This window comes from Microcebus murinus, chromosome 3 (genome assembly GCF_040939455.1).
Source record: "Microcebus murinus isolate Inina chromosome 3, M.murinus_Inina_mat1.0, whole genome shotgun sequence".
NCBI classification, from domain to species: Eukaryota; Metazoa; Chordata; class Mammalia; order Primates; family Cheirogaleidae; genus Microcebus; species Microcebus murinus.
This window is the reverse complement of record NC_134106.1, coordinates 86,027,961-86,051,289: the sequence shown is the minus strand read 5'-3', so window position 1 is coordinate 86,051,289 and position 23,329 is coordinate 86,027,961. Positions and strand designations below refer to the sequence as shown.

The 23,329-nt window shown below is 37.2% G+C and overlaps 1 protein-coding gene across 2 annotated transcripts in view; it reads right to left on the bottom strand.

Annotated features, from left to right (window-relative positions):
• LOC105856129 (RANBP2 like and GRIP domain containing 4) overlaps positions 1 to 23,018 on the bottom strand; it is a 68,328-nt gene extending 45,310 nt beyond the window's left edge. For both annotated transcript variants that reach the window (XM_012737616.2, XM_012737617.2), the window contains exons 1-8: positions 22,684 to 23,018; positions 15,622 to 15,689; positions 13,970 to 14,081; positions 13,369 to 13,521; positions 8,707 to 8,937; positions 8,214 to 8,359; positions 5,444 to 5,636; positions 189 to 276 (exon numbers count right to left, since the gene is read on the bottom strand). In XM_012737616.2, coding sequence (XP_012593070.1) covers positions 189 to 276; positions 5,444 to 5,636; positions 8,214 to 8,359; positions 8,707 to 8,937; positions 13,369 to 13,521; positions 13,970 to 14,081; positions 15,622 to 15,689; positions 22,684 to 22,755 — 1,063 coding nt within the window. In that variant the 5' untranslated portion in view covers positions 22,756 to 23,018. The remainder of the gene's footprint in view (positions 1 to 188; positions 277 to 5,443; positions 5,637 to 8,213; positions 8,360 to 8,706; positions 8,938 to 13,368; positions 13,522 to 13,969; positions 14,082 to 15,621; positions 15,690 to 22,683) is intronic.
• Between the last annotated feature and the right edge of the window lie 311 nt (positions 23,019 to 23,329).

Below are 23,329 nucleotides of genomic sequence, written 5' to 3'. Positions count from 1 at the left end.
ATTTCTTTTAAATAATATACCATGTATTCTAATCTCTTCCATACCTCTTGCCCTTATGTGACATGGCAAAAGTAAACAAGTAATTTTGACAAATTATATCCTGGACAGACACAAGACTTTATCATTAGATGTTCCTTAACAAAGAAATTTCTCTTTTTTAAATTATATCAGTTAAACATTACCATTACCTGATTGGCTCAGACGATCATAGGCCATCATTTCCAGCAGATTTTGTCCAGCTTCTCCTTTTATTAATTTAATCTTTGGTCTTGGAACCTAATAATTTTAGAATCAAAAATCTTAATTTGGTAATACCCGTATTTCTAATAGTAAGACATTCCTTTCTATTACACTGTGCTGGTTTGATAATGAATAGTTAACCAATGGTTAAACTGAATTAGAAAACAGATTACAAAAAATTGGGAACCAAGGAATTTATATAATCTAGCTATAAAAGATGCATACCAAAAGCACATCCGAGAAACTACTGTTTTTTTTTTTATCCCCAAGTGTGTCCTCAGGAAATTATTTTCTACTAAAAACACATACAAAAGTTACATTCAGGGAATTGGAGAATTTAGTTATATTACTTTTCTACCTTCCATAATCAGGTCTATAGCAGAAGAGATGACCCTACTATAAACAGCACTGGTGAAACCATACTTGGAAATGCCACATTGTGGATAGCACATTTTCAAAGAATATGAGTAACTGGGATACTACTGGGATAAATGGGAACAATCAAGAGAATAAATAGACTCTTAGCCCTATGTTACGTAAAACAGTGGAAGGGATGAATAAATAGAATAGCAAAGAGAATACATAATAGCTGTGTTCAGATATTAAAATTATTTTGTAAAAGAAGTATTAAACTTTTTAATATCACCAAAAGAAAAAACAAGACCGATACATAGCAACTTGAAGTGTATTTTTACTCTATATAAGGAAGCACCAAGAACCAAATTATCCAAAGGCACACTGGACTATCTTTTTTTTTTTGAGACAGAGTCTCGCTTTGTTGCCCAGGCTAGAGTGAGTGCCGCCGTGGCAACAGCTTAGCTCACGGCAACCTCAAACTCCTGGCATCAAGCAATCCTGCTGCCTAGGCCTCTTAAGTAGCTGTGACTATAGGCATGAGCCACCATGCCCAGCTAATTTTTTCTATATATATTAGTTGGACAATTAATTTGTTTCTATTTATAGTAGAGACGGGGTCTCGCTCTTGCTTAGGCTGCTTTCGAACTCCTGACCTCGAGCAATCCGCCCACCTTGGCCTCCCAGAGAGCTAGGGAGCCACCGCGCCCAGCCTGGACTATCTTAAAAAGCAGTGAATGGCTATCACTGAAAATGTTCCATCACAAGCAATGACCACTTACTGGAGATATCCTAAAAGTGACCATATGGATGGCTAGAGTAGCTGCTTTTAAATCTCTCACCGCTTTCTTAATTGGTGGTAGAAATTTAAACTGTACTACCTCTCTAAGGTTGGAAATTTGGCAACAACTTTAAAAATTATAAATGCATAGATGTACCTGGATCCCGCAGTTATTTCAGGCATTTATTTTACCCATATTTTCACATGTAAAATGGCACAAGTTATTCATTGCTGAGTTATTTGGAATAGCATAGGGAAAAAGCAAAAACAAGCTAATGTCCTAGTTTTAGATCCTTGGTTTAAAAAAACACCCCAAACTATGGTACAATACATATAACAGAATAATATGCAAACATCAAAACTAACACATTCTGAGGCAGGAGGATCACTTGAGGCCAAGAGTTCAAGACCAGCCTGGGTAACATTTGAAACCCCATCCCTACAAAAAATAAAAATAAAATAATAACAGTAATAATAAATTGGCCAGCCATGGTGGTGTGTGTCTGTAGGCCTAGCTACTTGGAAGACTGAGGCAGGAAGTTCCCCTGAGCCGAGTAGTTCAAGGTTACAGCAATCTATGATCATACCACAGTATTCCAGCCTGAGTAAAAGAGTAAGACCCTTCCTCTTAATTTAAAAAAACAAAAAACAAAAAAAACTGGTAAGGATGTTCTTTATATACTGATATGGAAAGATCTCCAAGATACAATTCATGGAAATAAATCAATATAAAAACATAAATCAATATAAAAACAATGACTGAACATTTTTCATGTTTTTAAGAGAGAGGTTGTGTGCGTGTTGGTTAGTATACGCATAAAACATTTCTTAAACTCACACACAAAAAAAATAAGAACACTAGTTTCTACAGGGTGGAGAAGTTTTCTAAAGACATCAAACTATATCATCTGTAGATGTGGAAAAAAACAACAAAAAATAAGAAACAAAACATGGACATAATTCTTCTTGTTTGCAAACTGACCTCAATTCATAAACCTGATCTTTTACAAAATTATTCAAAAGCTGAATTTGTTAGCAGTTAATTAATTATGGATCCACTCAAGTCAAATCATCCCAAGTTACCATTTCCTCATCTTAACTAAAAGGTTTCATGAGACATTGTTGAATGCCTCACTGAGAAACACATACATTTCCTAGAGCCACAGCATTCCTCTCAAGAGTCTGAAAACCTTACCATACAAGTTAGTCTGACATAACTCCTAAAATAGCCAAATGCCAGCACACAATCTGCTTTTTATGCTTACAATCATTTGATAATTAAGCTTTAAAATAAACTGATAATATCAAATCCAAGCATCTAAGATGTGTCTATTACATATCCATTCCACAGAAATATGTGGTAGTTAAAAAGATTGAGGTAGATTATCTATATGCTAAAGTGAGAGAAATATGAAGAAAAGCAAGGTATTTGGCAGTAGGTAAAGCATACCCATGTTGAGGTATAACATGTTTTATAAAGATGGGGTTCTCACTATGTTGCCCAGACTGGTCTCAAATTTCTGGGCTCAAGCTATCTCCCAACCTCAGCCTCCTGAGTATCTGGGACTACAGAGATGAGTCACCACGCCCAAAAAAACAATTTTTTAAGAGAGAGCCTATATTATATGTTTGCATATGCAAAAAGTACTTCTTAACCCTTTGCACTCGGATGTCGAGTGTGACTTGACACGGTTAGCAAAAAGAGATTATAGAGATTAAAATTACTCTTTTTTTTTTTTTTTTTTGAGACAGAGTCTTGCTTTGTTGCCCAGGCTAGAGTGAGTGCCGTGGCATCAGCCTAGCTCACAACAACCTCAATCTCCTGGGCTCAAGCAATCCTGCTACCTCAGCCTTCCAAATAGCTGGGACTACAGGCATGTGTCACCATGCCCAGCTAATTTTTTGTATATATATTAGTTGGCCAATTAATTTCTTTCTATTTATAGAGACGGGGTCTCGCTCTTGCTCAGGCTGGTTTCAATCTCCTGACCTCGAGCAATCCACCCGCCTCGGCCTCCCAGAGTGCTAGGTTTACAGGCGTGAGCCACCGCGCCCGGCCAAAATTACTCTTTGAATGTATCAATAATTTGAAATATAAAAAAATCCAAATAAGTAAGTTTGTATGAGAAGAAACTCCAGTTTTTCATTCTACTTCTGTGCTTTGTAAAGTCTGGGGCATTTAAAAACTTAAATCCTGAGTAGAATAAAGGAATCGAGAAAAAAGCAAGCAAGTGCAAAGGGTTAATACCCAAAAAAACTGCTAACAGTGGTCTTCTAAGATAACCAGTTTGGGTAAGTGAGTTAAGAGGGAGACTACTTTTTCGTTATTATAATAAAAAAGTTCACAGTCTAGATATAGTGGCTCACGCCTGCAATTCTAGCATGTTAGTAGGCTGAGGCAGGAGGATTGCTTCAGACCAGAAGTTCGAAAACGGACTGAGCAAGGGCAAGATCCTGTCTCTACAAAAAAGAAAGAAAGAAAGAAAAATTAGCTGGGCCTGGTAGTGTGCAACTGTAGTCCCAGCTATTTGAGAGACTAAGGCAGGAGGATCACTTGAGCCCAAGAGTTTGATGTTGCAGTGAGCTATGGTGGATGATGTCACTGCCCTCTAGCCCAGGTGACAGAGCTCCAAAAAAAAAAAAAAAATTTCACAATTTAAAATGGTTGACTGTGTATATTAACTTTTAAAACTGTATCGTTACAGGCCGGGCGTGGTGGCTCATGCCTGTAGTCCTAGCACTCTGGGAGACCCAGGCGGGCAGATTGCTCAAGGTCAGGAGTTCAAAAACCAACCTGAGCAAGAGCGAGACCCTGTCTCTACTATAAATAGAAGGAAATTAATTGGCCAACTAATATATATAGAAAAAAAAAATTAGCCAGGCATGGTGGCGCATGCCTGTAGTCTCAGCTACTCGGGAGGCTGAGGCTGTAGGATTGCTTGAGCCCAGGAGTTTGAGGTTGCTGTGAGTCAGGCTGACGCCATGGCACTCACTCTAGCCTGGGCAACAAAGTGAGACTCTGTCTCAAAAAAAAAAAAAAAAAAAAATGTATAGTTACCAAAGAATTTCTACAAAAGACAAGAACCGTTTAATGTTTATATGAACTAGTGAACTTCACTAAATTCACTAATTTTCACTAACACACATATTCCTTATGTACAAAGTGTTTCCACTGAGCAAATATTAGCCTTTAACATTATATGCTGATTATCAAGTGTTTTTAAAAGATCGATATACCTCCTCTAAAGCAAAGACTCATTTTATAAGCCTGGCTTAATGCTCTTTTGGGAGACTGCTTATTTCTTTTCATTTAAAAAGTATCCATCGGAGTAGGTAATCGCTTCTCAAAAAAAAGAAAGAAAAAAAAAAGAATAAAAAATAATGAAAAAAATATAAAAAAAATAAAAAATAAAAGTAATGTGAACTCATAAGAAAAAATAAAACTAGAAAAATTGATTGGTAAGGAATATCAGCCATCACCTAAAAACAATGGTTAATATTATATTTGGCATATTTTGTTCCTGTCATGTTCTACATATAAGGAAAAGTTTTGTTTTCAAAGATTAATATACTGTTATATATAACATACTATCATGTTATATACGTCATATTTATAGAAATACTTTGTAAAATTATCATGTTCAAATGGTAATCACTTTCTAGCATAGCTCACATACCTATTCCCCCCCAATATTATTAGTTTTTTGTCCAACTCACATATATCTTTTTCAATCAAGTTTAACCATATTTGAGATTATGTCCTTATGTTCCCAGAAATGGCAGAGTAAAAAAAAAAAAAAAAATCAAACTCTCCCAAATGGTCTTCAAACAAGTCATTGCAATGTACACTATAAATAGTAGTGCATCAACACTCCTGTTTCACCAGCCTCAACAGTATTGCGTACATCTTGGTTTTTTTCACCCTATCAAATTGACTATTTCACTTTAACTGTAATTCTATAGATTTGTTCACATATTATTATAACATACCAGGGCATACCTCCATTTGAAACACATCAAATTCTCAGTGAAATATGTCAACTGCACCTAAAACTGGAAAAGGCTTACCTGAAATGCTATGAGATAGCACAATGCAGCCAGCTCAGAGAGAGCTCGCCACTGTACATCACTATGCTGACCCATCTTCAAAAGCAGAGAACCAGCATGCATGTAGAAATGTCCTTTCATTTCTAAGAAAGTAGCTGACAGTTCATCATTTCCACCAACAGAAGATTTCACAGACTGAAGAGCACTATCCAAACTGTAATATTAAAATATTATACAGGTAGTCCACATTTACTGCATTATAAATAACCCTGTTTTCATTAGTGTATTTATTTCAAGTTTCATCTTCACAAACTTCTAACAATTCTTATTCTGCATTTTAGAAATTAGAAATCATCTAGTGCTTATTTTTTTCCTGCATATTTCAGCTTAACCTCTAGAATGATGTCTTACTCCCAGTTATTTCCAGCCCTCCAATCACAGAAAAGATACACATCAAATCAGATTAGTGATTATAGGTGGACTTTCCATAATGAACCAAGTAAAGTTGGGAAATTATATTCTAGTTTGTTCCTGATCATATAGTTTCATTATTCAAGTTCATAATTTCTCACATTATAATTCCATTTCCAAATTATAATAACTTCTAAGTACCAACACTATAACAGCTCCTCTTACTATATAGATATAATTAGAGTTAAATAAATTATATTTACTTATTATTATTTGTAGTCTATATTCTAATTAGTGCTTCTAAATTCTAATGATCCTCAGAATCTGCACTTGGGAAGAAAAGTAAAAGCAAAAACTTTAAAATGTTCAGCATAATTTTAAAGAAACTCATAATAAAGAAATAAGAGCAACAGGGATTTCTTCTAGCAAATGAGGTATGGAGATCTGAGGGTTCTCAAAGACCCCCTTCAGGGGAATCCATGAGGCTACAGTTATTTTTATTTTTTTGAGACAGAGTCTTACTCTGTTGCCGGGGCTACAGTGCCGTGGCATCAGCCTAGCTCACAGCAACCTCAAACTCCTGGGCTCAAGCGATCCTACTGCCTCAGCCTCCATCCAGGGTAGCTAGGACTACAGGCATGCGCCACCATGCCCAGCTAATTTTTTCTATATATCTATTTTTAGTTGTCTGGCTAATTTCCTTCTATTTTTAGTAGAGACCAGGTCTTACTCTTGCTTAGGCTGGTCTTGAACTCCTGAGCTCAAACAATCTGGCCACTTCAGCCTCCCAGAGTGTTCGGATTACAGGCGTAAGCCACCGCGCCAGGCCTGAAATTATTTTTGCAATAATACTAAGAAACTTTTTGTCTTTATCGTTCTCCCTTTCTCATGTATGTATAGCAGAGGTTTCATGACATGTAATAGTTTAACAGATTGAAAGAGGAAGTCAATGAATCCAGCTGTGTTCTATTAAGCCAGACATTAAAAGGATTTATAAAAATGCAAACTATCACTTTTCTGCCTGTTTTATCGTCTTGAAAAATAATTACTTTTCATAAAAAAATGCTATTATTCTTAGCATGTAATTGGCTTATTATAATGAGTTTAATATGTTTTAATTTCTCAATTTTAATTTCTAATATGATACACACCAACAATAGAAATAACCCAAAGATCTTTGATGTCCTCAGAAAGTGTTAAAAGGAACTTGTGATCACAAAATTTGAGTATATAAGACACACAAAATAAAAAAACCCTAAATATTTTCTAAAATAATCTAAAAATTTAAGTTAGTTCTTTTGGATTCCACCCTCACTTATTCTACCAATTCAGGACACTAACTACTTTTCCAAGGAAACTATCTACCCCCTATACTCAGTGAAATGAACTTTTCTTATGCCAGATGGAAAAAGAATTTCCAAACAAATGGATAGGCTAAACCAGGGATCAGTAAGTTTTTTCCACAAAGGGTTAGACACTAATCTGGCTTTACAGGCATACAGTTTCTGGACTCTGCCCTAGTAGTGTGTAAGCAGCCATAGATAATACATAAAAAGGCATGCTATATTCCAATAAAACTTTATTTACAAAATTAGGCAGCAGGCTATATTTGGCCCAGAAGGTCTAATCCTGCAGACATTAGTGGTCCATGGTGTGTTAGGAAATGGCTGCACATTACCACCTGAGCTCTGCACCACACCTCCCTCACCCGTGACAGTCTGTGGAAAAATTGTCTTCCATGAAACTGGTCCCTGATGCCAAAAAGGTTGAGGACCACTGGTCTAATCAATCCCTGCTCTAAACTAACATCTTTATACAAATTCAAGTGATGTTTTGTTCAATGGAATTATTTTTCATCAAATACAACTACTGGCTCTCAAAATCAAAGTTTAGGAAAACAGAAAAATCATATATTTGAGTTATTTCTAAACTAAAATGTATTTTCTGAAATGTTAGTGATGCTAAGTGCTCATTAGTATAAGTATCTGAATGAGCCTATAGCCATCTGATGACAAACTTTATCATCTGATTTTCATGCAAGATATCCTATTTTTTAAAATAAAATATGAAATAGCTGTTAGAATATTTATTTTAAGGTTTCATTTATTAAGTTTGACAGATTCTTTAACTATAAGGCTAATTTCAATCAAGTCAGAACTATAAGAGTTCTCAAAATTGAACTCTTTAAAAAACCAATTATAACATCCCCATAGTAGTAGTAAAAATAAGATTCCCTCCAAGTGTTTCATCATATTAACTATAACTCCTGGGTACATTATAGAAATAATGATGCAGTAAAAAAGTTTAGACCAAAGAACTGAATTACTGCAAAAAGAAAATCTGTGTTTATACTAAAGTACTTTTCTCAAAGTCAACATACCTTTCCAATAATTCTCTGCTTTCCTGCACATCTCTACTGGAAAGTGTAAGAAACATAAGGTTAGCATAGGCCAGAAGTAAGTCTTTATTGGTTGCTCGCCAGTCACTTTTATCAGACTCCAAACACTGTAAAGATTCCAGATATTCCTATTTCATAGAAAGAACAATAAGTTACAAAAAGTATTCAAATGTTAAGAAATTGAACATTTTATGTCTATAAATTCCTTTGCTTACTCCCATCACATTTGTGAAACTATACTGATGTTTATATCAGTTTTATAAATAAAAACACTAAAAAACATATACATTTATCACAATAATCTCCCGAATCTCCCCATTATAAATTTAATGCTGGTAAAAATTTCACCTTATAGCTGCTTTATATAAATGAAAGAAATTTAAGTCTTGTGGTGGGGCAAGGGGACTACTTAAATATGACAGATGTATGCTAATTGTCTACACAGAAGTTTAGAGGCCCAACAGCTTTTACCTACCTTAAGGGTCTGTACCACACACAAATTCCATTCTAAACTTGAACGCAAAGCTATGTTCCTCTCTGCCTCATGGCAGTGGGCCACAGCATCTTTCAATCTTTTATTTGAGCGATACAGCTCCACTAGTCGGATGTTCACATGGACATCATCAGGCCTTGCATAAAGTTCTGACTGAATCAAGTCAAAAAGCTTATTCCATCCATCTTCACCTTTACAGTCTAAAAGCTGTTCCTATTTGGGAAGAAAAAAAATTGTTAAGAGTAACACCTATGCAATATTAAGCAGGTCACAGTCAGGATGAGCACCATTCCACCATATCTAGCTTTAGGATAGTGCCACCAAAAGTACCACCCTACATACCTCATTATCAGTCCCTTTATGGAGTTGCTTACAAGCCAGAAGCCAACTCTCAAGAATGTTATGTAAAGAAAAGCATCTAGGATTACTACAGTAGCTATGGTTGCCCATACTCACCTCAGAGACTACCAGGACTACTGCTCTACGTCCTTGTATACCTCAGTCACCACCAGAAGCCTAGGCCTCTCCAGCCAACCTCAGCAACAGGGTCCTCATCTTCCAACTGCTCTGTATATCTCTAAATTTGACTCAATTCCTCCCACCCCCCATACTCCCACTGTTCTGCTATCTTCATCATCTTCTCAAAGCACTGTCATCACCTCCTGACCTTAACTTAAGAGAGTATCATCTCACAACAGCCCCTACCACCTGTGTGCCATGACTGCTTCTTTTCTCTCTTCTTTCTACATATAAGGAGAGGAAGTGAAGCTAGAATAAAACACTCTTTGTCCTTAACAACTGTCATTGGTATTAGCAATTAAAAGATACACCGAAATACCATAGCTTAGCCATTTAAGTTCTTTAATCATCTCATCTCCAGTGAGTTGTACTCTGCTCCAACCTCAGCCTTCCATCCGCCATTGACACAGGTCTTCAAAATCTGTATTTTGGTCATATCATTCAAACCACCACACACCCTTCTTATTCTTCCACCTCACTCCGGGCCCATGTGCACTCACTGCCACATATACATTCCTACACCACATGAAAAGCTCCCTTTAGTACACTGACATCACTAAGTTTTAATTAATCATAAAACACACACACAACACACAAGCACTTTCCTTCTTTCACCAAGTGAAAATGCTATAATCCCTAATAGTCATAATCATTGTGTTTGCCTACAGATCCCTTCAATTAATTCTCTCTACCGTCCCTCAAAAGAATCTGGCCAACTGCTTTTTGTGTGCCTACACACTAACAGTTAAACAATTAGGGAATAGACAGGTGGAATTAGGGAAATCACAACTCCAGGCTGATTTCATTTTCATTATCTCAAACCTCAAAACTGCTACTTAGAACAAAATATTCATTTAACTTCTAATAGACTCACTTTCTCCGTTCCCTAAAAAGATCACTTCATGTGTCCTCCTATTTCCTCAACTTTCTCACACCTTCCTTCAACCCTCATTTTCAACTTGGAAATTCATCCCTCACTAAGAAACCTGAAGCCACCATATGTAAATTCTACTTTACCTACTTGCACTCATCCTCTCCCCACTCTAAGAAAGACCAAGTCCTCTGTTAGTGCTCTGTATTTCATTCCTCTCTCATTAATTTCATTAATTTCTCCCCTTCCATAAACTTGTACCTGGCCTCTCTGTATCTATAAAAGCCCTAGTCTTCAACTACATGTTAAAAAAAGAACACCACAAATATGAATGTTTTAAAAAAATTCTTTAATGCTCAAGAGAAAAAGCCTTCTCGCCAGTAATATTTTCATTCCTCAAATAAATGCCAGAAAATTATTTACCTTAGTAAGGCTTAAATTATAGGAGAAATAAAATTACTTTGCACAATTATAAATCTCATGGATTTCAATTCCAAAAAAATGAGAAAAAATCTGATAAAAGAAAGGTATTAGCCTCAGACAAAAGTGCCTTAAAAAGTTATTTTAAAAAAGGCAGAATAATTCAAAAGTATCTAACTTTTCTTAGACTAAAGAAAAATAATCCCCTACCACAATATAGGTTCTTAGTACTACTGACACCAAATGAAGTGGATTGCCATGGCCAATATAGGAATCATGCTTGAAGCATAATACAAAAATAATATGGTAAAGAAATCTGCACAATTAGACCTAACAGTTTACACTAATATTTAAAATCAAGCTGCTTATCACGGGGTGGAGGGGGACTTAATGTTATTAGTATTTAACTCTAGGAGCTTTTAAAATCCTTTTTCAGATTTAAATATCTGTGCATGATTGTTCATAGCAGATGAACAATAGCCACAAACTAGAAACAATCAAAATGTCCCTTAGAAGTGAACTGGTTAAGCTGTGAACCATGAAAATACTATACAGCAGTAAAAAAACAAACTATTGATACCCACGACTTAGATGGATCTCAAAGGGGTAGTTTGCTAAGTGAAAAAAAGCCAACTTCAAAAGGTCACATACTTCACGATTCCAATTATATAACATTTTGAAATTACAAAAGTATAGAGATGGAGAATAGATTAACGGTTGCCAGAGGTTAGGGATGGTGGGGAGGAGGAGGTAGGTGTGACTAAAAAAGGGACAGCCTGAGGGAGATCTCTGTGGTAAGGGAGTAGTTCTCTATCTTGGCTGCAGTGGTGGTTACAGGAATCTACACACGTGATAAAATGAAAAAGATCTATACATACATATTGTACCTGTATCAAATTCCTGCTTTTGATATTGTACTACAGTTATAGTAAAAAATAGGCTAAGAATCCCTTATCCAAAATGCTTGGGGAAGCCTGTTTCCTAGAGTGAGCACCAGAAGCATGCTGGGTTATATTACATAATTTATTTTTTTTTTGAGACAGTCTCACTCTGTTGCCCCAGCGAGAGTGCTGTGATGTCAGCCTAGCTCACAGCAACCTCAAACTCCTGGCCTCAAAGCGATCCTTCTGCCTCAGCCTCCCGAGCAGCTGGGAGTACAGGCATGTACCACCAAGTACAGCTAATTTTTTATATTTTTGGTAGAGACAGGGTCTCACTCTTGCTTAGGCTGGTCTCAAACTCCTGAGCTCAAAGGATCTGCCCGTCTTGGCCTTTCCAGAGTACTAGGATTACAGGCATGAGCCACCTCGCCCGACCATATTACATAAGTTTTCACTACCAAATAAACGTTCCCACTGGAATGACCAACTGAAATAATAACCTACCCAGACCCTTACTATCCTGTGACCTTAGGTTAGTCACTAAAATAGGAATAATTACAGGCTTCAAGCTGTAAGCTTAACATTTGTAGCAAAGGGCGAGCTCCAACACCCCTTGTAAATGCGAACTCAGGTGGTAGTATTTGAGGATCGCTTGAGGTCAGGAGTTTGAGACCAGCCTGAGCAAGAGTGAGGCCCCATCTTTACCAAAAATAGAAAAAATTAGCCAGGCGTGGTGGCACACACCTGTAGTCCCATCTGCTTAGGAGGCTGAGGCAGAAGAATTGTTTGAGTCCATGAGTTTTTAAGGTTGCTGTGAGCTAGGCTAATGCAAGGCACTCTAGCCCAGGTGACAGAGTGAGACTCTGTCCCAAAAAAATAAAGAAAGAAAGAAAATAAATAAATCTTCAAAAGTATTTTTTTATAAAATGTTTGGGACCACAAATGTTCTCAGTATCAGATTTTGGAATATTTGCATTATACTTAGCAGGTAGAGCATCCCAAATATGAAAATCTGAAATCCAAAATGCCCCAATGAGCATTTCCTTTTTGAGTGGCATGTCAGCACTCAAAAAGTTTCAAATTTTGAAGCCTTTCAGATTTTAGGTTTGGGATGCTCAACTTGTATAATAATTAGGGAAAACTGTAAGGTACACAGGTGTTTCTGCACAATCTCTGCAATTTCCTGTGAAAAAATCTGTAATTATTTCAAAATAAAAAATTCTATCAGAAACATGTATTATATAATGTGGGTAAGAGGGCCACCAAAGATAATACATATTTATAATTCATGTAATATTATATATATTAATGATGTATTAATAATTGTTATATAATTACTGTATAACAATATACATTTAAAATGTATTTGTCAAATACATTTGAAAGGCTTTCTCCCAAGCAGAAAATTAGTAAACCATATTTTACTCAATAAAGAATAACAATCAGGATCAGTTAATACATTAGCAAGAACTTCCTATCATTTTCAGTAATTACCTCTAATATACTAGAAAAATCATCTTGTATATTTTGCTTGAAAATCTCACTGTCCCATAAGACAATCCTTTCCATTTTTAGACAATAGTTATTAGAAAACTCTTCTTTATGATAATCCTAAATTTGTCATCCTTTAGGTAATTTTAACCTAATGAAGCAAAAATTTTAAACAAGAGTTTAATTTAAATCTTAACTCCACCATTAGCTACTAAACTGTAAAATCCCTAAAATATTAAATATTCCAGAAGGGTAAATGAGATATCACTTGTAAAGCTTAACAGTGCCTACAAGACAGCAGATGCTCAGTAAGGTTTTAATGATTTTTGTAAAAAAAAAAAAAAATTTTAAGGAAATACTCCAATTTAAGGTTTGCAACTATAAAGTAATTTAAGCTCCAAATAATGTAAATGGTTGTCTTAAGTTCTCCTTTTATATGTTTTATTAGGTTTGCTTTTTTACCTTTAGTTTATAAACTGCTGGACTTCCTGGGAAAAGTTTAGCTGCTCTTTCAACCCAATATTTTGCACGTCCATCAGTAACATCATTTTTACAAAGCAACTCTGCAATCTTCAACACTAGATCTTTTTGTGTTGGGTTTAATTCCACCGAACGCTGATACCAGAAAAGAAATAAAAAATTAGCAAATGATAAATTCTACATGTAAGTATATACACTCATACACAGGTTAAAAAATTATCATTGCGCCCATTAAAAACTATATCCTAGATGACAACATATTGTGTCAAAGTTGTTAAAATTAAAGCGTCTTGGAATTTTCTGGAAATGAATCAAATTAAAAATTATGTTTTATTAGGTGGATGCAAAACAACACATACATGAACACTAGTTTTGACCATGTTAGACTTTAAAATTTATAGGTGTTAAATTGTAGTGTACTTTGGGCCAAATAATTTTAAATCTGTTGCTTAATAGTACTATGATACCAATGCTTGTTTTCATGACATCTATAAAATATAGATGTAACTTATTCGTTACATAAATTACTCTGGGCACCATGTGTTTGGCTGTGCAAAGGCTTTATTTCAATCCTATAATTTACCTTATAACATTCAACAGCTTTGTCTGTGTTTTCCTCCACTTCATAAAGAAGACCCAGAAATCTGTGAGCTTTGGGGTCCCTCTCTTGCACATTAATATACGCAGATATGTATCTGTTTTAAAATAATACAAAAGAAAATAATCCTTCAATTATTAAATTTAAAATTATTTAAATGCTAAATGAAAAGTACATCTTAAACCAAAGCAACCACTAATTTATAGTTGTTATTCAATTGACTACCACTATTTACTTAAACTGGAACATGCACATAACTCAAAAGCATTTACAGGAAAAAATGGATAATTTTAATGCTTAAAATACAAACACACACAGAATTGACAATATATTCATTTTACCATTAAATGCCACATTTACCAAATGCTTTTTCCAGTGTTATCCTCACATAAGAAATGAACATATAAATTGCTTTTCTTCCTGATTACATTTTGGCAAAGCACTAAAAGAGTTTTGCATTTAAATTAGAAAAGTGATTACAGTAAACATTTTTAAAGTTATCATACTGCAAAATACTAAAGAGCAACAATTTCCCAAACAACAGCAAAGAAAATATTTTATTCTTTAAACAAGAATAACATGAAACAAGTGCTTTCTAATAGCACTGTACCCAGCTAAAATTGAACAAAAAAATATTACTAACTACACTATAGGTAAGTAAATACAGGTAATTTCCACTTCTTAAATCAAGTAACAAATAAAAATAAATGAATATCCTCTAGGTTCAGTGGCAGTGTTACCTATCATAAGAGAAATTAGACCAAAGACAAAAACTACAGGAGAATGCTGCCAGTTACATAAAGTACCACTAAATAAAGTCCATTTTCCTATCTTATCTATTTTTCTGGCAATGCCTTTAACACATTAACTGCCATGCGAGTTGTATTTAACTCATGCTAGTTTTAAGCCCGGGGCCCGGTAAAGCATATGTAACTCACATGTCTCTTTACCTTGGGAGCCTCATGAACTGCTTTTCAAGTTGCATATAACTCACGCACAGAAGACAACAAAAATGACAAATTTTTCATTAAATTAGAAAAGATCATTTTATTTTCGAAGTTTTTATTCTATCTTCGTAATAAAACACTGTGGCCCCAAGAAAAACAATTTTTTTTCTAGTGTGGCAGTCAATGTGTTAATAGCCCACCTGCCTTCTAATTTCCTGCTTTAAGCTATGCCAAAGTCAGGAACTCAGAATCACCAAGCTTCTTAGTCCTAGGAATCAGACAAAGTCTCAAAGTGTCACATATTAAGTCAAATGAAGAAGTTTTATACAAGCTATTCTACTTGCCTAGTACTTGCAGTTTAATTTTGTATTCATTGCTATTTTCCAGTTGATTAAAGATATAGGCATGGTCCTCTTCTAACACAGGACAATTTTTAGACAAAGTGTTTTAAGCCAAACAAATTTCTTGCACTAGGAATGAACCAGCAGCAGCATGCAGAAAATACTCATCCTAGGATTAATCTCAGTAGAATCTAGGCTGGTCCTTAACATCAATCTCAGAGGGATGAATCCCTTATTCCAGGGTACACTTAGGAAGAATTACTAAAGATCGTATTTTTATCTATTTCAAAGAACATTAGGAAAGGCACTGATTTTAGAAAACTAATGGTTGTTTATGGTTTGTACTTACTTTTTAGCAAGATCATATTCTTTAGCTTCATAATATAGCTTCGCAAAATAAAATCCTTTCATTGATTTCTAAAAAAAAAAAAAGTTTTTTTACTTTTCAGACAGAAATACTTTGTAACTTTTTTCAAAAGGACTAAAAATTTGTCCTAATAAAGCTGTTAAAATATTTTATTTTTGTTCACTTAAAAGGTGAAAATTTTTTAAATTGTCTGAAAAATGTATGTATATTCTGAAAGTCATGATCCCATGTTTTATAATTCCTATCATAAAACAAAAATAAATTTAACAATAGCAAGACAAGCAGACAATAGATGTTAAGAATTTACATCAGCCTTGAAAACCTTAGAAACCATGTGGTACCTCTCTCTCACTTTACAAACAGGTAGAGAGAAAACAGCTTCTCTACGCAGGGAGAGGTATACCAGAAGCCTCTCTTCTCCTACCATGTGTAAACCCAGAATAAGCAAGTACTTCAGACCTGTTAAGACACTGACGGTTCCCTGGTCCATGTACTGTTCTCTCTACAAATCAAATCTGTTTTACACACACACACATTTTTTTAATATATATTTATTTTGATTGAGAGGGTCTCACTCTGTTGCCCAGGGCTGGATTGCATGGGCCTGATCATAACTCACTGCAGCCTCAAACTTCTGGGATCAAAAGCGATCCTCTGCCTCAGCCTCCTGAGTAGCTGGGATTACAGGTGTGTGCCACCACGCCTGGCTCATTTTTTCTATTTTTAGTAAAGACAGGGTCTCATTCTTGCTCAGGCTGGTCTCGAACTCCTGAGCTCAAGCAATCCTCCCACCTCAGCCTCTGAGAGTTCTAGGATTACAGGCATGAGCCACCACGCACCATTAAAGGCACTGAGGAATCAGCAGTAATGAAAAGCCTCTGTCTTCATGAAGCCTGCACTCAGTAGCAGTAACAAGCAAATACATATTTATTAGGGAGCATGAAAGGGGTACTATTTTTATAGTATCCCACCAATTATTTACAGTATTTCATATTTTAACAAATATAAAATCAGTATTCATCTCACAAATGATAGGCATTCTAACAATTTGGCAGTGTTTCTTCTTAATTGGTAATGATGGCGGGGTGCAAACAATGGCATCTTAGATTCAATAAAAGAGACAAAAGCTGTCAAGGAATATTCTCTTTGAGGGGAATTTGATCAGAAACCTGAATACAGTGAAGAAGAGGTTATCCTGGTCAGACTAGACAGCAGATAAACTATAATAATTTAATGAGTCCCCACTGTTTATTACATAATTTGTTTCAGTTTTTCCTTCTGATGAAACCTGCAGAAAATATTCTTAAGTCACACCATCTTTGTGAAATAGACTCTTCTCACGACTTCCAAGATACCATGCTGTCCATAGCTTGACTTCTACATTAGCAGCTGTTTCTTCTCCAGCTCCTTCACAGGCTCTTCCTCTCTCCACACCGACTTCCCCAGGAGTTGGTCCTAATCCCACTTCCTCTCAGTAAATCTTATCTATGACATACACTGAATCTCACCTATGACTACTGACTATATGTTGACACTCAAATATTTATCATTGGATCTCACCTCTCATGAACTCCACATTAATGTCCAAAATATCATCAATAAGACCTGTCAGTTCTACCTTCTATTACTACATCACCTCAGTCCATCCACTTCTCTACATCTGCACTGCTACTACCAAAGACCTTTCAACATTTTCAGACCACAGGTACTATAGATAACTATTAATAAAACCGAGGGTGGCAAAACCACCTGTAAGGGGGTACTACTGTACCAGCAATGAAAAATCAGAAAAGGAAATTAAGAAAGCAAACCCATGTTGTTTGAAGGTCAATTGCATATATAGAAATAGTCCCTCAGCCGGGCGCAGTGGCTCATGCCTATAATCCTAGCACTCTGGGAGACCAAGGCAGACAGATCACTGGAGGTCAGGAGTTCAAAACCAGCCTGAGCAAGAGACCCTGTCTCTACTAAAAATAGACAGAAATTAATTGACCAACTAAAATATATATATATACACAAAAAATTAGCCAGGCATGGTGGCACATGCCTGTAGTCCCACTGTTTGAGCCCAGGGGATTGAGGTTGCTGTGAGCTAGGCTGATGCCACGGCACTCACTCTAGCCTGGGCAACAAAGTGAGACTCTGTCTAAAAAAAAAAAAAAAGAAAGAAGGAAAGAAAGAGTCCCTCAAATCTATGTATATTTCAATAGCAGAAGAACAGACATAGCAAAATCTCAACAGTAATCATCTCAAGATTTTTGAATCATCTGTATTTTTCAAATCTTAAAAAATGGAAAGCAATTCCATTTACAATAGCATCTAAAATAATAAAGTACCTGGGAATAAATTTAATCAAGGAGATGAAAGTCCTGTATGCTGAAAATGACAAACAATGCTCAAAGAAATTAAAGACCTAAATAAATGGAAAAATATCTGTGTTTTATGGATAGGAATATCTAATATTGTCAAGATGTCAATATTATCCAAAGCAATCTACAGGTTCAATACAATCCTTATCAAAATTCTAACAGCCTTTTTTTGAAATATGAAAAAGCCAATCCTCAAATTCATATGGGCATGCGAGGGGCCCCAAACAGTCACTTTTGAAAAATAACAACGAAGTTGGAGGAACTCACACTTGCCAATTTCAAAACTTACTACAAAGCTACAGCAATCAAACCAGTGTAATACTGGCATAAGGACCAACATACAGACCAATGATACAGAATTGAAAGTTTAGAAATAAACCCATAAATCTATGGCCAGTTGATTTTTGGCAAGGGTCTTAAGTCCATTCAATAGGGAAAAAACAATCTCTTCAAAGATGGTGAAGATACAACTAGATTTCCACATGTGAAAGAATAAAGCTGGACCCCTACTGCAAACATGCCGCATACAAAAATTACCTCCAAATAGATCAACAACTTAAACATAAGAGCTAAAAACCATAAAACTCTCAGAAGAAAACATAGGAGTAACTCTCCATGACCTGAGATCTTTATCTCAATAAAATTGGTTTTTAAAAAACTCTAACTTTATGTCAAAATAGTGACACTTAGAAAATTATTCCAAGTTTAAGGTACGTTAGTATTTTACCTGTACATCCTCAACAAGATATATTCTAAACCTGAAGAACTACCACCAATCTTAAACTTCACTTGGTATTTTTATCAAAGACTTGAGAAAACAGGTCAAAAAGAATTAAACTACAATTAACCAGAAATACTTTTAAAAAGCAAAGAATAAACAAGAATATAGTGTCTCCCCACTGAATTACTAAATTTAAAATAGGAGGAAGTACGTGACAAAAATTCACAACAGTCAAGATGGCAAAAAAGGAACAGAGTTTCTCACAATGTCAAAAAACAAAAAACAAATTCCGTTACCTACTTTCCATCAAACTATCTTATTAAAGAGGACTACCTTAAGATAAAAAAGTTATTAAAGACTAATATATAGAAGCACTGAATTTTGGGGAAACCTGCTCATCTACTGCCTCCAACCTGCTCATTTTACAAAAGAACTGAATCCCAAGGAGTAAGTGCCTTGTTTAAGGATACATAGCCACAAAGGAACAGAGCCAATGTTATGTCTTGAGTCAGTCACTGCTTCTTTCCATGACACCAGATGCCACTATAAGAAAATACCTGAATTCATTTAAGTTGCTAAGTATCAAGAACTGACATGGGGCTGAAAATAAGAACAGTCAGACACTGAGAGATGCCACACTCTCCCCATCTTGCATAGTCAGCTGACTCCTCCTCCTCCTGCACCCCCTCCAAAAAAGCTGCAGCAAATGAGTTTGTTCTCTGTATGAACCGGCTCCAAATCTGTGTAGTCCCACCAAGGTGAGGACAGGAATTATACAGAATAAGCAAAGTCTAGATATTCAAGCATAAGTCCCCCAATTCCCTTCCCCTGGAAGATGAGGGTAAGGAAATCAAAAAGTAGAACAGGTTGGATGCAGTGGCTCACACATGTTAATCCTAGCACATTAAGAGGCTGAGGCAGGAGGCTAGCTTGAGCCAGGAGTTTAAGATTGGAGTGAGCTATGATGACACCACTGCCGGGAGTGAGACTCTATCTCAAAAATAAAAACTAGAACAAACAGAGAAAAGCAAGAATACGTGAGAAAACTTTGGAGGATCAAACCAGAAAGTCCAACTTTCAGGTAAAAGAAACATCAGAAAGATAACAAAAGAGAGACAGAGAGAGAGAATGAATCAAGAAATAAAAGAAGTATAAAATATAAATATAAATGGTAGAACAAACAACCAAAAGCTTTCAAAGCCAGGCGTGGTGGGTGGTGTGCACCTGTATCCCCAGATACTCAGGAGACAGAGCAGGAGAATCACGTGAGCCCAGGAGTTCATGATCAGCCTAAGCAACATAGCAAGAACCCCATCTCTAAAATATATATATATATATATATGTAAAAAATAAAAAATAAATAAAAGCTGTCAAGAAGCCACTGAGATGTGGGAATCAGTTGCAGAATGAGAGGCCAACTAGACAAAATCTAGAAAAACTAAAGATAAGCCACCTGGAAAAAGAAAAATTATAGAAAGAATGATTATTTTCAACAAGGGCAAAAGCAGATGTGAGGGAGTAGGAAAAGGGCAAAACGGAGGAGATGAACAAATGAAAGCATAATGAAAGACTGAAAGATATGAGATTACAGACACATCAACCCACTCCAGAACCAAGATATTCTAGAAAGTATGGTCAGTTCACAGATGGCCCGCCCCTGCCAAATTGGGAGAGAAATAAATAGTAATGTCTTTCTTTTCTTCACAGCCACTGCCTCTGCCCCCTCCACTATCTCCCTTCCAAGTTATCCAATGCATCCTGTTTTGGCATTTCACTCAAACCTAATTTTATAGAATAGCTTCCCATGTTCCAAACTTACTAACTGATTTATATTCTACTGAAATCTCCAGGTGCTAAGATAAATGAGTTCAACTTAATACTTTTTAAGTGTAAAAGATAGGTGGCCATAATAACCAATTTTTAAAATTTTGCTCCCTTTCTATTTTATTTGATGGAAAAGTTATGTAGTTGAAAGAACATTCTAACTTCTGTAGAGACCAGTGGTTTTTAATCTTTTGGGTGCTAAGACCCCCACCAAGAATCTCATGAAGGCTCTAAACTAGCTTTAAAAGAAAAATACAAAGTCATGTCAATTTCAGGAGGAGTTACAGAAACTCTCAGTAGACTCTTGTCACCACATTCATATTTATGACTATGCCAACAGTTTGAAATTAAAATCTGCATGTAGATATCTATTCCTCTTCTCTGGAGGAACAGGCTGGTGTAACCTATCTCACTGTTCCCAAGAGAAACTAAAATAGATCCATTGACAAAGTCCTGCCCAGCTACCTGACCATGGACATTCAGAATCTTTAATCTCAGCACGTCTCAATATCCACAAGGTTGCTATGAGCACAAAATAAGATAACCTAGGCCTACTTATGGTAAAAGACACAATTATGTTGTTTTTATAATCATGACCATCCACGAGTTTCCTTTTATATTTAATTCCTTTTATTTTTTATTTTTTTAATTTTTTTTGAGACAGACTCTCACTCTGTTGCCCAGGCTAGAGTGCTGTGGTATCAGCCTAGCTCACAGCAACCTCAAACTCCTGGGCTCAAGCAATCCTTCTGCCTCAGCCTCCCGAGTAGCTGGGACTACAGGCATGCGCCACCATGCCCGACTAATTTTTTATATTTTTAGTTGTCCAGCTAATTTCTTTCTATTTTTTTTTTTTAAGTAGTGACAGGGTCTCGCTCTTGCTCAGGCTGGTTTCAAACTCCTGAGCTCAAATGATCCTCCTGCCTCGGCCTCCCAGAGTGCTAGGACTACAGGTGTGAGCCACCATGCCGGGCCTATATTTAATTCCTTTCAGATCTTTATTTTCATAGGCCCTTCCCCAGAACAGACCTTGAACAAATGCCCTTTTAACATCAACAGGAAAAACACTGAATTACAGCTAACATATATTTATGGCTTACTGTGTGTTAAGCACTGCCCTAAATGTTTAACATGGATTATCCTATCAAATCCCATCAATGCTACAATTCGATTTTATTGATGAAAAGTCTAACTTGCCTCAAATTCCGCTTTATAAACAACAGAGTTGTGATTATACAACCTGTGGCAAACTGACTCAAAATCCTGTACACATTCACTCTTAACAGCTTTTCCGTCACTCTCTACATCCAACTGCTAAAATCTTGTTGACTCCAAAACACATCTAGCACGCTATTTTACCTTTGAAGTGGAAAAATGCCCTAACATCCCGTTGTGGAAAAGGTTAAAAATTCTAAGCCATGGTAACAGTGGTCTGTAAGAAATTTGTAATTTCCGACATTCCGGTTTTTCGTGTTTTGTTTTTTTCAGGCAAATAACAGCAGCTTCCAAAGAGTTATGGGAGTGAGAGAGAGGAGGAGTTTGAGTAGTGGAGCTGGACCCTCATAAAGGCCCAGCAACAGACGCCTCAAAACAATAAGAGTTCCCATGTCATTTGCGCTGTCAGGCCATTGCAAATGTGGCTGTCCCTGCCTGGATGCCTACGATATCACCCGTCACAGCGGCAAAAGCCCTCCTCCGGGCTGCGTCAATCCCGGCTGGGTTCCACCAAGCCGAAGAGTTGCGACCTCCGCCGCACCGGTAACTGGGAGACGCGAAGAACCCTGCCGGACACTGTACCCGGGGCGCCCACCGGAGGCCAGTAGGCGTCCAAGCCCCGCCGACTAGGCCATGCAGGCCTGGCGCGGCGCTCGAGCCGCCAAGAAAGCCCGCGCCCGGGTGGGCCCGAGAATGAAGACAGTCGGGAGCAGGCCAGGAGGAAGAGGAAGCGCCCGCCCAACGGCCGCCCGCAAGTCGCCGTCCCCCCACTCCTCCCCCGCCCGCTCGCGAGCCGGCCAGCGCCTCAACCGAACGCGCCAAGGAGCAGCGGCCGTCGGGAGCCATGACACCGGCGCCGCGCGAGGCCCCGGCCGGGCCAGGGCGAGGCCACTGGTCTCTCCCGAACCAGCTCACCTCTCGGGGAGACGGGGAGGAGCCCTGCACCGAGGCGATGTACCGCTCCACGTCGGCCTTGCTGCGCCTCATCGCGCCGCCAACCTGGCTTCACTGGCGCCGGAGGCCAGCGCTTGGCCCCACAGCAGTCGCCGTCTCTAGGAGCAAAGCGCCGGAAAGCCCGTGACGCAGCGCCGTCGCGGACGAAGGGAACCTCACGACTTGCTTGCGTATTGCGTCAGCACAGTGCGCCACTCTGGCGACTGGGGCGCTCTCACTGCGCATGGAACGACTAGTAGGCTCCGCAGTGTTCACAGTCCTTGCAGGCCCGGGTCAGATTTCCGTCGCCAGCGCGCATAGCCTGAGGCGGGAAAAGGACTGTTCAGATCCAAGAGACAACATTTTACCTGCTGGGCTCTTAAGCGTTCTGGTAGTGTGTTCTTAGTTATCATTGCGCACTGCTGTGGGAGGATAAGACACTCAGGCCAATTTGGTGAGCGTGTAAATTGGAACAGTGTTTTTGGAGGTGATTGGTTAAATGTATTGTGTCGGACACGTGTGAATACCAAGTCTTTTAAAATTTATAGTTTTAAAAAGAATATAAGAACATAAAATAATTTATAATATTTTTAAAGTGCATAATTAAAAGGTGGGCCATAAATACTGT